Raw genomic sequence first — 14222 nt, forward strand, 5'->3', positions numbered from 1 at the left:
GATGGTGAGGAGGAGGGAGGAGGGTCTGGAAGTTTAAAGAGAGGGAGATGTGAAATAGCTACTGGAGACAGCGTGCATGTGGACCAAGGCAACAGAGGCTGACTGCTGGCGGTGCTCAGGGCACTGAGGTCAGTGAGTGGGCAGCGCCTAAGGAGAGACCCAGGCACGAAGCAGTCCTAGCCCAGGGCTCGGCAGACTCAGGTTAGCAGTGCTCTGTGCCCGACTCGGGGGGCACCGGGTGGGCAGGGCAGAGAAGCCGCCTCCCAGCTTGCCCCGCGTGGTGGTGCCAGCAAAGGCTCTGCAGATCACCAGGGACTCACCTTTCACAGGTGTGAAAGCTCCCCAGGCAGAGGGGAGCTTAGGGAGGGGACAGTCAACAGGCATTTCGCTTCCCATTTCTGTGGAAAGTTCTATAATTACCCGATTATGTTCTTCAGCAAGGAGTAGATATTCAGTGCCTAGCTTTATTTTATATAGCAAGTCCTCTAAGCAATATTGTTTCATTATAACATTGAAGAGAAAATAATCTGCTATTCATGGACCAGGCCTCTCTGTAGGCCTAAAGTCTCTATTTCCAAGAACCTAGCCACAAGATGAAACGGGGACTTACTGTATTACAAAAGTGATGCGTGCCACCAAGCAAAATTAGGAAGACAGAAAAAGAAAAATTATAAAAAAGTAAAGGTCACGGGCCCTCCCTGGTGGCGCAGCGGGTTAAAGCACAGCGCTAAGAAGCTAAAGCTACTTCAGCATGAGTTCGATCACCACCCCGGAGGTGACCACATGGCATGGCAGACCTCTCCTGACCCGCCCACTGTTCTCCTCAGCAGTGTACTTCGTTGGTCAGCCTGTTCTGCTCCTCAATCTGTCTCTGGTGAATCCTCTCACTGCCCCTGCACCTCTGGCCTGTACCCCAGTTCTGTATGCATAAATAAATAAATCTTAAAAAAAAAAAAGTAAAGGTCACTTGGAATCCCTTCTCCTCTTCCCACTCCCAAAGTTGCCATGGTTAGTTAACATTTTGATGTGTTCTTAAAAGGTCCTGCTCTAGGACCCCTAAGGCCTGACCTGTCCAAATGGGAGTAACACCCCCATACCAAATATCACCCAGCAGAAGCACCAGGCAATAAGGGGCCGAAAGAAGTGCCTTCCTTGTTGTTGGGGGAAGTCATGGAGGGCTGCTAGGAGGAGGTGGCAGGCATCAGTCTTAAAGACCCAGGATCCATTTAGCCTGCCTTGCTCTTTTCCCTTTCCATCAGCTTTCTTGGTTCAGCATTTCTCCAGGATAAGCCCAGCCTCTACCCCTCACCCCACCCTGTGGATGGGTGGGCACCCACGACACGCTCAAGGTGAGGTGAGTGGGAAGGGCCAGCTCTGTTTGAGGAAGAGGGAGGCCATGAGGCATGGCTCAAGGTGTGCTGTTCCACTTTACCCCGCCATTGTGCCCTGCACAGCTGGAGTGGGCACACATGGTCCTTTCACACCCTCATGCCCTGGTGCCCACACTAGAGCTAGATGGAGAGGGGTGCCCACCTCTCGGATCTGTGTCTCCCTCCAGACAGCAGCGACAGTGAGCTGGAGCTGTCCACAGTACGTCACCAACCAGAGGGACTGGACCAGCTGCAAGCACAGACCAAATTCACCAAAAAGGAGCTGCAGTCCCTCTACAGGGGCTTCAAGAATGTGAGTGCTCCCCATTCTCTTGGGAGGGACCCTGACCCTCCCCGCCCAGTCTGGGCTCCAGGAAAGAGGGAGACCTGGAATCTTCTCCAGAGCATCAAGGAGCCTCATATTTTGTGGAACAGCTGTGGTGGGGTGGGGGGTGGTGTCTGGGAGCCACAACCCAGAGTCAGTATCTGAAGCTCCCTGGTACAGGGGGGCTTGCTGCTGGTGCAGGGACATGTGTGTGGAGGCTCCTGCCTGGCATAAAGGGACTGGGCCTCTCTTCTCCCACCCGACACACTCTGCCCCACCTACAGGATTTGCCCAGCAGAGGAGAGAGATGGGATGGGCCTAGGGGGAGGGAAAACAAGCCCTGAGGCGTCGGGGTGTGGGGCTGGGAGGCAGAGGTTGCTGAGAGGAGTGACTTCCTGCTGCAGGAGTGTCCCACAGGCCTGGTGGATGAAGACACCTTCAAACTCATTTACTCACAGTTCTTCCCTCAGGGAGGTGAGTCCATGGCCCCCTGACTTCTTTCCAAGGCCCCCACTTCATCCCTACACCAGCTCTGCAGAGGGTGGGTGTCCCTTTAATAGGGAGGGCCCCCTCACCTGCACCCCTACCCTTCCAACCATGCCTCGTCTTCTGGAGACATGGTCCTGCCTCTGTCCTGTTGGAAAGACAAACTCCAGCCCAGAACGCAGCTGGTACCTGGTGGGGCTACCTGGGGGGTCCAGGAGCCCCAACAACCCTCACCCTTGCTATCCCCAGATGCCACCACCTACGCCCACTTCCTCTTCAATGCCTTCGACGCTGATGGGAATGGGGCCATCCACTTCGAGGTAGGTCCCTGGTGACCTGTTCTGTCCTCTCCCCTGCAGCTTGCATGATGGGGGTGGGGGGGTGAGGTTGTGGGGTCTTCCTGCTCTGGTGCACCTTCACCGTCATCGTGGTGCTTTCCAGAGACTCAGACATGATCCTGATGGTAAATGGTCCAGCATATCCCTGGGGGGATGAATGGCCTGTGCTTGGCTGGCCCTGGGCCTGACTGTGAAGTCAGGGAAATTTGATTTCGCTGTCTGGCTGCCCTAAGCTTGGCCTTTTCTTCTGTTCCAACCCCACCCAGCCAGGGGAGCTTCTCAGGCCCACTGAGGTGGCAGGGACCCATGTGAGTTTATATTGAGAAGAGGGCAAGGTCTGGCACAGAGGTCTGTGTTGCTGGCAGGGTCCAGACACCTAGGCCTAGAATGCCCTGCCCCGCCAGAACACGGGGGGGTGGCTCCCCAGCCTGAGTGGACTCCAGGGGCACCCTCGCTGGACACTGTGAGGACAGCCTGGTCGTTGGTCCTTGTCAAGGAAGAGCAGCTGCTCCCCCCTCCCTGCCGGGGCTCTGTGCAGGCTGCACTGTGGGCTCTACCCAGGCCTGGCCACAGGGGATCATTTGATAGAGGCCCCATCTGTGGAGCCCAAGCCCCTAAAAATAGCTGCAGGCGAAAAGCTGAAACCTCTTCGAAGAGGAAAACCTTGCTGAGAGCCGGGCTTGATCGATAACCACCCCCGCGCGGCTTCCAGGGCCAAGGGCGCTGACAGGAAAGCTGCGGAGCCTTGGCCGGCCCCGCAGAGGGCCCCCACACCAAGCCGGTGTAATAATAACTCGCGGTAATGCTGCTCCGGCTGTTTCATGTGTTTCATGCGGCCGCCAGCCTGCCCACTGACCCTCAGACCAGCCGGCCACGTGTGCTGGGCCACCACCAGGCCCCACCTCCTCAGCCCACACCGGTATGCGAACGACGGTGTTTTCGTCTTTGTTTGCAGTAGTCCCTGCGGACAGCAAAAGTTCAGTCAGTGCAAAGGAGAGGCCAGGGAGAGTTGTCTCCAGCCTCCCCGGGTGACCATTTTCTTGTGTGTCCTTTAAGCGGCACCTGAGACTTCTGGGGATCAAGTGTGAGGAGGAACTAGGGTAATGACCCAGCCAGGGCTTTGCTGGATGGTTTTTCTGGACCAGAAATCAGGTGGAATCAGGAGCCTTGCTTGTAGCAGATATCACCTCTCTCTCTCTCCTCTAGGGAGGGCATTGGTGGTCCGAGCAAGAGCACAGTCCTTGTGGGGATTGCATCAGGACTGAGTTGGGGGGTGCTGGTGCCCAAGCCTCTCTGCTAGGCCCTTTCTTTGAACCTGTCCTCCATGTGCCTCTGAGAATGTGGAATTCATTCCTTTGCTTTTGTGTGGGTGCTTGTTTTCCTTGAGGGCCGTCTTAGGTGCTCTGCTCCAAGAAGGCTTTACCAGGGAGGGGGCAGGCACAGCTCTCCCCAGGGCCTCCCACCCAGCAGGGCCTGATCCTGGGTTGGGATCCCCGCTGACAGAAAGGGTCCATGGTGGGGGGACTCTCAGTCCTGCTCACTTCTTCAGACAGCACCTTTCAGTGCACCTTAAGCCAGTCAGGTTGGTCTACAACAATTGCAGTCCTTTTTTTGTGTGTTCTTGAGAGACAAGCACTCGGGACAAAGTCGCCCCGCTCAGGCGAGCTGCAGGGGGTGTTGGCCCCGCTCTCCAGGGGTTTGTCTGGAGGAAGGTGAGGCTGCCTCTCCCCCACCCCCTGCAGGGGTGGCTCCTTATGTCTGGCCAAGTCTGTGTGACAGCAGTCACCTGAGGAATGCTCCCCTCCACCCCAGGGCCCCATCATCCCCTCCACTCATCCCTGCTGGCTCAGCTCAGGCTCTGCTGTTCTGGGCTCCCCCGTGTGCAGTCTGGGGCAGCTCAGCCTAGAACCAAGACTTCCTTGTGTTGCTGTATTACTGAAGAACCCCCTCCCTGGAGCACCCCCCCCCCGGCCTCCAGGGGTTGTGGGTGTGTGACAGGCTTTGTCCACACAAGAGTTAAGAGCAAAGAGTTATAACAATGCTCTCCTGGAACTGTGCTGTCTGTGGTCAGACCCAGCTGGCTGGACATCTGTGTGCTGTGGAGGACACAGTGGCCTTGAATAGGACATTCCCACCCACCTTTCACCTAGTGCCATCAGAACTACATCGCATGCCCCTATGGGACAGGGGAAGGGGACACCCTTCAGTGTGGCAGAGCGTCACAGCTGCCATGCTGGATGGGGGAGAATGCTCTGCACACCCAAGAAGGGGCATTCATAGGACTACAGTTCCTGTTGCCCAGAACAGAACTCCTTGCCTTTGACCCCACTGGGAAAGTCAGTTGGCCCCCAGGGAAGAGGGGTGACATGATTTCAGGGATGCTTTGACACTTCGCTTTCATGACTCACGCACACCCTTCAGTGATTATCAGTTCTCAAGCTCTTGTTTCTCCTCACATGTTCTCATTGTCTTCACTGTGCACACATATAACTGAAGGAGAGCAATAGATTTACAGGGTGTACTTTGGAAAAAACAGCAGCTAACCACCTGCCAGGCTTGTGGAGGCCACCGCCTTCTCTTCGTTCTGCTGATTGTCCTGTGTCACCCAATGCCCGCTTCTGTGCTCCTTTCTGAGAGTCCAGTTTTAGAGGCTGCCTACCGGCTCCCTCTGCGGGCGCTTGGGTCTCACACACACACCCATTGCGCATATCTTGGCTTTCTGAAGAACTGTAGGATTCAAATGAGCCAGGACTCTCAGTTTACCCCATCATGCAAATTTGATTCCCAGCTGAGCCTTGGGTAAACTCTGACTGTGCTTTCTGTTCCTGCATTCATTTGTATTTTGCCTACAGGTAACAAGTGTTCTGATTTTTCATTTGCTCAATCGCTGTGATTTCATCCGTAATTCAACCACAGACCTCCACCAGTCGTGGAATGGATACTTCCCCTTCAACTGATTCTGTCGCCATCAGGACGGACTGTCCTCTGGAGACCTCATCCCCTCGCTCGTGGTCTGGCCCTCCTGGTTCGAGGCTTCCTCCTCTTCCTCTTTCTTACTTTACTCTCTTTCCAAGCACATGTCTTCCAGTAGCTTCCTGCCAACGAGTCCCTGGGAGGTAACTTTTGAGCCTGTGGGTGTCTTCCTCCTGTCCTCATGCTTGCTGGACCTACTGCATGTGAACAGAGCCGTGCTGGGAAGTTGCTCCTCTTCCAAATGGTGGCAGCTGCCCACTGACCGCTTGTCTTCAGTGTTGCTGGCAAAGGGAAAACGCTGATTCCTGACCTCGTGTGACCAATGTGGTTTGTTGGGTTCGGTTTGGTTTTTCTGTCGGAAAGATTCCTCCTTTGCATTCCAGTTTTGGAAATGCCATTATCATATCTGCCTTGCGGCTGTTCCCTAATACTGTGCTAGACGCAGCTGACCTGAACGCCAGCCCTCCATGCTGGGAATTCTTTCATTGCTTCGTTGACGTGATTTTCTTCATTTCCTTTGATTCTTCCTGGAACATCTGCTATTCGGGGTTGGTCTCTCTGGAATGGGTCTCTCATTGTTTTCTTTTCTCTATTTTCCAGCTCTTTGCCTTTTCTGCTTCTTTCCAGAAGATTCCACTTGCTCTTCCAACCCCACTTCTGAGTCTGTCATTTTGCTTTCTTGTTGTTAATTCCCAATAGTGCTTTCTTGTCCTCAAGTGTTTCTTTTTTATACCATTCTATTCTTATTTTAGGGATGCAGGATTCCTGGAGTAATTTATATTTTTCCAAATTGTTTTTCTCTGTTTCTCTTAGACGTCTCTCAGACCCAGAAAATCTAAAATTTGAGTGGGGGCTGAGCCTCTTGGTACAGACACTGGCCTTCTTCAGTCTGCTGCCCTCCTCCCCCACTCCTCCAGGAGGGGGTCGGGGCAGGACCCCCATGGGGCAGGAAGGGCTTGTCCTTCAAACCTGGGGCAGTGACAGAGACCTGCTTTCTGCCATGTCAAAACAGCAGAAGTTCCCACATGCAGGCTAGGTGATCATGCGTGTCTTATCACATTAGCAAGAAGTTACCTGGAACACTTCAGAAGTGATGGCAATGCACTGAATGTCATGGCCCAGGGTTGAGTACTTTTAGCTTGGATTTTAAGATCAAATTTTCCAGCACCTTGACATGCAGGTACTTGGTTAAACTGAATGTAGAGCACCCCCCTATCTTACAGAGCACCCCAGGTCTTCTTTACTAGGCGCAACAGATCTACAACACCAAAGATTGAGTGTCTTTTTTTGAGATCACTCCCAGTAACCATGCCGCCCCCACCACACACATACACACGCCCACACACACGCACATGCGCGCTCACGCTGGCCCACCTGATGGACGCGGCCTGCCGATCTGTCACGGAGGCCCCTCATCTAGAGGTCTGTGAGTTTCAGGGGAAGCCACACGGCCAACTGGAAACAAACTAGGCGTGGGCTCGCCACTCCCATCCTCCTTCCCCCACAGGACTTTGTGGTCGGCCTCTCTATCCTTCTTCGGGGAACAGTCCACGAGAAGCTTAAGTGGGCCTTTAACCTCTACGACATCAACAAGGATGGTTACATCACCAAAGAGGTAGGGTTGGCTGAGGGGAGGGACGCCCAGCGGCCCTCAAGCCGCTTCTCCACAGCCCCAACTTCTCTCCGCTCCTCCTCTCTCCTGCGGCCCCAGCGCAGGGATGTGGCTGCAGCCTGGCCCTGGGAGAGCAGCCATCATCCCCTCGGGGTTCAGCCCTAGACACCTGGGTGCGGGAAGCGGGAAACGTGGGGCTTATGCCCCTCACCACCTGCCTCCCACTTGTTTGCACATCCTGGGGTCATCTAACAGGAGAGCTTGGGCTGGGCCTTGGCTGGCACAAGTGGAGAGGGGTAGTGAGGGCCTTTAAGAAGGGGCACAGAGGGGGTCCTGACCCACAGTCAGGTTTTGTTTGACCTAAACATTTTTTTGGTATATGAAGTAGTTGTTATGGTTTCAGTTTTTGGAGATTGCATGTAAAAATCTGTCTCCAGCTTCTCTTGGAGTCAAGCTCTTGTGGGACGTACCTGAGGGGGGCAAGTCCACTCTCTAGCTCGCGGGCCCCTCCCACTGACTCACCATGACCCTGGAATTGGGGGTGCCCTCTTTCCATTGACTCAGCTCCTTCCCCTCAGACCCTTGCACCCGCCCCCCACATCCTTGCAGCTAAGCTCATGCCAGCCCCTCTGGCCCCCAGGAGATGCTGGCCATCATGAAGTCCATCTATGACATGATGGGCCGCCACACCTACCCCATCCTGCGGGAGGACGCACCTCTGGAGCATGTGGAGAGGTTCTTCCAGGTGAGCGCTCCGATCAGGCAGTGAGGGGAGGATAGCTGGAAGAGGAAAGGGCTTCTGCTCCTGGGCAACTCAGAGCAAACCACAGCCCCCTCCGAGTCCCTTCATGAGGAGGTTCAACGTGCATCTTCCACCCGGCTGCTTGCAGGATCCTGAGCAGGCGCATAAAGAGCACCCCTATTCTCTGATCCATGAAGCTAATCTCAGGCAAGCGGGATCACGGATTCCAAGACGGCTGACTCCCCTGGGCCAGTGTCCTGGTGCTTCGAAGAGCATTTCAACCCCCCCGGGGACACTGTGTGCGAGAAATGGGGTTGGGTGATTTTGCTCTGTAGCCCTCTTGTACCTCAGTTGCTCCATCTGCCGTGGGATGAGCATGGGATGCGTCCTGGGGAGCGTAAGCCCAGGAGGCCATCCCAGAAGCCGCTGGGGGTAGGGGCACACTGGAAGATGCCAGAAAGGTCAGCTCTGGGTTGGAGGCAGCTGGGGAGGTGCTTTATGTGGCCTGGATCCAAGTAGGAGACAGAGGGGACAGGTCAGGGTGGAGGGAACCCATCACCCACTGCCATCTTTTCGGGCCTGGATAGGGGCACTGCCTGGTGGGAGACTCACTGAGGATGTTGCTTGGATTACAGAAAATGGACCGAAATCAGGACGGGGTGGTGACCATTGATGAGTTCCTGGAGACCTGTCAGAAGGTAGGCGACACTGGGAGTCGAGACCACCCATGTCCTGCACCTGGCAGTCCCTGGCCCCTCCCCACCAGCAGGCCCCAGAGTAGGAACAGGACAGTAGTCCTCGACCAGCCTCAGCAGCCCGTCTCTCCCAGAGCTGTCTCCTGCTGCCCAGCCTGCACCCGGGAGGCTCATCCATCAGTAATGGATGAGGCAGGCTTATATCAGGCTGTGGTCTGAAGAAGGCTGTGCCCATCCACCTGTGACACAGAGTCACCATTGCAGGGCTCCGTGTCCCCAGCGAGAATCTGCTCAGGGGGGATTGGATTGGACCCTACCCCACTGGCCCACCTAGGGCCTGACCAAGCCTCTGGTCCTTCTCTCCATGCAGGATGAGAACATCATGAGCTCCATGCAGCTGTTCGAGAATGTCATCTAGGACATGTGGGGGATCTCTAAGTGGCATTGCCACCTCTGGCCCCAAAGAAACCTCAATCCTGCCAGGAGTAGCCTCCATGAGAAACTTTTTTCTAATATATTTGCAAAAAGTGAACAGTTTGCTCCAGACACACACACACACCCATCACCACGACCACCATCACCACCACTCTGGGCTGGTAGAGGGGAACAGAGTTCAGGGAGGGACTGAGTGGGCTGGGAGCTGGGTCCTGGCGACAAGAGCCCCCCCTTCCACCACTGCTCGTCCAGGCCAGCAGGGCAAGCCTGCCTCTGGGGTGGGGCTGCCAGTGCAATGTCTGCAGGCCCTGCGGGCAGCACAGTGTCAAGCCCCCTGCCTCTTAAAGGACAGTCCAGTCTACAGAACAAAGGCTCAGCTTGTGAGAGCCCCCGCGCCTCCCCTGCCACCCCCTTTCAGACACATCTGGGCCAGGTTCTGGGGCCTCTCTGACCGCCTTGTCCCCCCGCTCCGTCATTCCCTACCCACTGACCACACTCCCATCATGCTGGAGGCGCAGTTGGGGGCCAAGGGAGTTTGCAGTAGGAAACAGGTGGAGCTTCCTGGAAATGTTTCCCTGGGGCCCAGGATGCCTGCCATGCCAGGGGGCAGGGCCAGCTCTGGTGGTGTAAGGCCACGGGGCTCCATGCCCCTCTAGCCCGGGAAGAGCCTCTCAAGTTTGGGGATTGGGATTCTTGATGGGAGGAAAACTATCTCTCTACCCCCTCCACTGGGAGGGAGGAGCTGTGGCTTGTCCCAGCCTCTCACTCGGTGGGGATGCAGGGAGTGGGGTTGCACCCCTCAAGCACTAGACTGCTCCCCCCTCCCAAGGCCATCACAGGTCCTAAGGAAAGGCCAAGGCTGGTTCAGGGACTGGCTGCGTGGAGAGCAGGTGGCATAGACCTGGGAAGGGGTCCTCCCATCCCTCGTGCTCTGCGCTCGCTTCCCTTGGCCCAGCATTTCACTGAGCCTCCCCTCCCAAAACAGCGTGGGCCCCTCTGCATAGGCTCACCCCAACTCCAGACAAAAAAGCACAAGCTCAGAATGCAACTCATGAGGGGCGCCAAGGAACACTGCTGTTTTGAGATAACGCCATCTTGGTGGCCCAGCAGTCCCTGTATGGACAGCCCACAAAGAATTGGGAGTGCAGTTCTGTACCTCAGAGCATCGGGGGCTCAAAGCCCAGCCCCAGCCCAGCCCAGCTCACCAACATTCAAAAGCACAAACCCCGGGGCTCCGCTTAGATTGGTTCTGCTCTGGGGATAAAGGCCCGTATCAGCCTGCAGCCAGGAGCCAGCAGTGAGGGCCCAGGGTCAACAGAGGCCTCCGGGAGGGCCAGAATGCTGCTCCCTCCACCCAGGCCTCCCCAAGAGGGAACCAGTCCCAGGCAGCACAGGCCCTTCCGAGGAACATTCCCACATGATACATTCCATCGTCTGCCACCCGTCTCTGCCCAGGCCCGGCCCGGGGTGAGCAGGGCCCTTGAGGAAAGGCAGGAGGGTGGAGGCCGTGGAGATGGGCTTGCCTCGGCCATGGGGACTCTTTGCACTCACCTGGGTCCCCCCATCGGAGTTGCACTGACACCCCATCTTCAGTCTGACTTGGGGGTCCCTGTCCCCTCTTTCAGGAGGGCATCAGCTTTCCCTGGCTCAGGGATCTTCTCCCCCACTTCCCCGCCCAGCTCTCCCAGCTGGTGTAGCTCGGCTTCTAAGGGGCCAAGGCCATAGGGAGATTCTCTGCCATGTCCTGCCCCCTTGTCCACAGGCCAGACGGGCTGCTTGTCCAACCCGCGGGGGCCCATCACCCGCCCCGGGACGCAGACTGGCCGCATGTCTGCATGGCAGAAGCGTCTCCCTTGCGGCTGGCCTGGGAGGGTGGTTCCTGTTCTCATCACCCACTGGTATTCAGTCCTATATATTTTAATAAAATAAAGTTGACAAAGAAGAGGGACTCTTGTTGGCTTTGTCCCGGCTGAATTCTGGTCCAGGCCCTCCACCCCTGCTGCTGTAGTCATGGCACCTGCCCAGCGCTCTGTGCTGGCAACTGGAGAACATTGCCTCGTTGTAGCATTTGCCAGTTTCCACAGGCGATTTCATGCTTCCAGCGCGGTGTCACCAAAGGCAGAGTGGGGAACAGATCCCACGGTTGGGTGGCCTTCTCAAGAAGCTCTAGTGCTGCGGCCTCTGTGCAGAGTTGGAAAGCAAGTGACTCCTTGAGGTGCTGTTTATATTTCATTTCCAGGTTGTATTTCTCACCAGGTCCAGGTCATTTCTGCATGTCCCCTTGGTTGAAAGGTTCAGGTCACAGGGAAGCAGCAGACTTTGCCCAAAGACATCTTCCTTTTCTGGTTTTATTTTCAAAAGTGTAAGCTTGGTGAGGCTTATGGTAGGGAGGAACTAGAAAAAAGGAATCCTGTTGTACTGTTGATGGGAATGTAGACTGTTTCAATCCCTATGGAAAACAATATGGAGTTTTCTCAAAATATTAAAAAATAGATCTCCTGTGTGATCTAGCAATTCCACTCCTACTTATCTATCCAAAGAATACAAAGACACTGCCATGTTCAGAGTAGTGCTATGTACAATAGTTAAGATATGGAGACAGCCTAAATGACCAGAAACAGAGGAGTGGATAAAGAAGATGTGGTATTTATTTATACATGGTGGAATACTACTTGGCCATCAAAAAGACAAGTCACACCATTAGAGGCGACATGGATGGAGCTGGAAGGAAGTATGAGTGAAATAAGTCAGAAGAAGAAAGACAAATGATGGAATGTGTCACTTGTACGTGAAATATAGAGAAACTAAACAAAGGGTCATATAAAACTAAAAAAAAAATTAATCCTTGAAAGCTGATTCTAGAGCTGAGGACAGGAGGAGAGGAGGGAAGAGGAGGGGAGAGGAGGGAGTGAGAGCAAAGCAGGGAGGTAGTAGACTATGGGTATGACAACACCTGGGGGGGACCCTCCACTCCCAAAAAGACGGACGAATATGCAAACCAACGCTACCTCAATTAAAAAAAAAGTAAGCTTAAAACTCAGTCACTGATAGTATGAGTAAGAAACATTATAAACAAAGATGTAAGAACCCGAAGCGTAGTGAAGTTATTTTAACAATGTATGTTGTGATTTATATATTACAGAAATGCAAGGTTTAACATAAAAATATGTGGGCGCTTCAGTGCCCATACTGGAGTATGTAGGTATTTGAATACTACCTCCATTGAATACAATTACAAATCTCAAGTAAAATAGAAAATATTTTCTTAGAAACTTCATTTAACTGGCAAAAAGGTAAAGCATTCTTGGACCAGAAACCAGCTGGAAGTGGAAATTCAGAGATAAGCAGAGACCTAAAAGGATTTCCTGGGACAGGTGAGTTTTATTAACTCTGCTTTCAAATCTTTCCAAGCCCGAAGTATATGTCATGTAGCCTGAGCTCACCCCAGAGGGGAGCCTGTTAGAAAATCCTTCCTCCAGAAAACTGGGGTCCCAAAGAATTACAAGTAGACACAAGCCCACCTATCCCCTCCAGCTTCTCCTCACCCAGCAAACTGCAAGCAAAATTGATTATGTCAAGTTGCGGCTAAAACAGAGTGGAAATTTTCACCCAAACAATAAGCTGGATCTTATGTGAGTTCATAACCCAAAACCACACAGAAAACATACTTGGAGATTTATAGTGACCCACTGTAAAGTCGTAAGAAATATAGCAGATTTCAGTAAGAAATGACCAAATAAACAGCACACCAGAAGTGAGATTTAGCGGGAACAGCAGCCTCCAAAGCCAGATTCACAGGGCTTCCAGTAATGGAATTAAAAGATGCAGTTATAAAATGACTGTATTTAATGTGTTTATAGACATAAACGCAGACATCTGGGGCAGAAGGGAGCAGGGCTGCCCAGCCTGGGGGTGCAGTGAGAGTTGAGAGAGGCTTCCCACCTAAATCACCTCCCCGTCCTCCGGGCCCTGACAGTAGAAAGGTGCTGTGTCCCTACACGGCCCCCTAAGTTCCTAGTGCTCTGCCTCCAAGGTCCTGATACCGAGGGCATAGGGCCCATGCTTCTGTTCTAGAAGTTTCTGTTTCATATTAAGCATGTCAATTTGCCTTGCTGAAGTGGAATGTTTCCTTATCTGAAATGAGCAGAAAAACAATCTCTTGACAGGATTTTTATGATGACTAAGTACGAATATTTACTAGCCTCTTAATAAATATTATCATCCTTCCTTTCTATTCCACTTGTTTGTTTTTTCTCCCGTTCTACAGAAGAGTGAGTCATTAAACGACCAGAGAAAAGTTTCCAGGTATTGGAAATGAATTTGGGGAGGTGCCGGTTTTCTTGGGGAAACCCCAAGGCCCATTTGGGGGTCACTGGTAAGGAGGTGCAGTCTGTGCGGGCCAGGCTACAGCAGGCAACCTATCAGCTACACATCCAGCCCTCTGACCTGCAGAGAGGGAGCCCAGGCCGACCTGTGTGCCAGGTGTGTCTTATTCACTCAGACCTTAATGGCACCATCTCGGAAACATGAAGCCCACAATGTCGTGCTCTGCTGCACAACTTTCCAGAGCACCTTTCCAGACACTTCACTGGTGCTCCTAAGTACTTCTGTCCAGGCACTTTGCCAGGTGTGATTTAGAAGCTCCATGGCTGCTTTTTTCCTCCTCCACGTGAGGTTTTACTGTAAAAGCTGTTGCCTGTGGTTCCAAGAGCTGTGCTTCTCTCCGACCACCAGGGGGCGACCTCTCCACACATCTGCTCCTCTATGATTTCCTGCCCTCAGGTACCCAGGGAAGCGACTTTTTTAGAGTCCCCCCCAAACACTTTCGTACACTTTCTTTATTCTCCTCATGGTTTTTCCACGTGGAAACTGAATCTATCAAGAAACTAAGTGCACCCACAGAATACTGGCCTGGCTGTGGGGGACTCAATGACAATGTGTCCTGTTTTATCACCTAGACTCATGCAAAACTGCCCCCACAGAGCATCTTTCCAGACACTAAAAGATACAGTTATAAAAGGACTGTATTCAGTGTCTATAAACATAAACACAGACATCTGGAGTAGAAGGGAGCAGGGGCTGCCCAGCCTGGGGGGTGCAGTGGGACTGGGGCGGGCAGTGACCACCGCACAGGATGGGTGGGACCATCTCTCAAGGGGTAGAAGGAGGACACAGGTTTCCTGAAGAGCTGTGAACAAAGCAAGAAGAAGCAGGCTCAACGCTAGGGACTGGGGCGCCTTCCCAAG

General features: G+C 53.6%; 1 protein-coding gene across 1 annotated transcript in view; it reads left to right on the forward strand.

Annotated features, from left to right (window-relative positions):
• KCNIP3 (Kv channel interacting protein 3, calsenilin) overlaps positions 1–10939 on the forward strand; it is a 28945-nt gene extending 18006 nt beyond the window's left edge. Inside the window, exons 2-8 of the mRNA XM_004686122.2 lie at positions 1559–1683; positions 2100–2169; positions 2431–2501; positions 7000–7107; positions 7745–7849; positions 8482–8544; positions 8912–10939. Coding sequence (XP_004686179.1) covers positions 1559–1683; positions 2100–2169; positions 2431–2501; positions 7000–7107; positions 7745–7849; positions 8482–8544; positions 8912–8959 — 590 coding nt within the window. The 3' untranslated portion in view covers positions 8960–10939. The remainder of the gene's footprint in view (positions 1–1558; positions 1684–2099; positions 2170–2430; positions 2502–6999; positions 7108–7744; positions 7850–8481; positions 8545–8911) is intronic.
• The last annotated feature ends 3283 nt before the right edge of the window (positions 10940–14222 follow it).

The sequence above is a fragment of the Condylura cristata genome, unplaced genomic scaffold (assembly GCF_000260355.1).
Source record: "Condylura cristata isolate star-nosed mole 26May11 unplaced genomic scaffold, ConCri1.0 scaffold00020, whole genome shotgun sequence".
Classification (NCBI taxonomy): domain Eukaryota; kingdom Metazoa; phylum Chordata; class Mammalia; order Eulipotyphla; family Talpidae; genus Condylura; species Condylura cristata.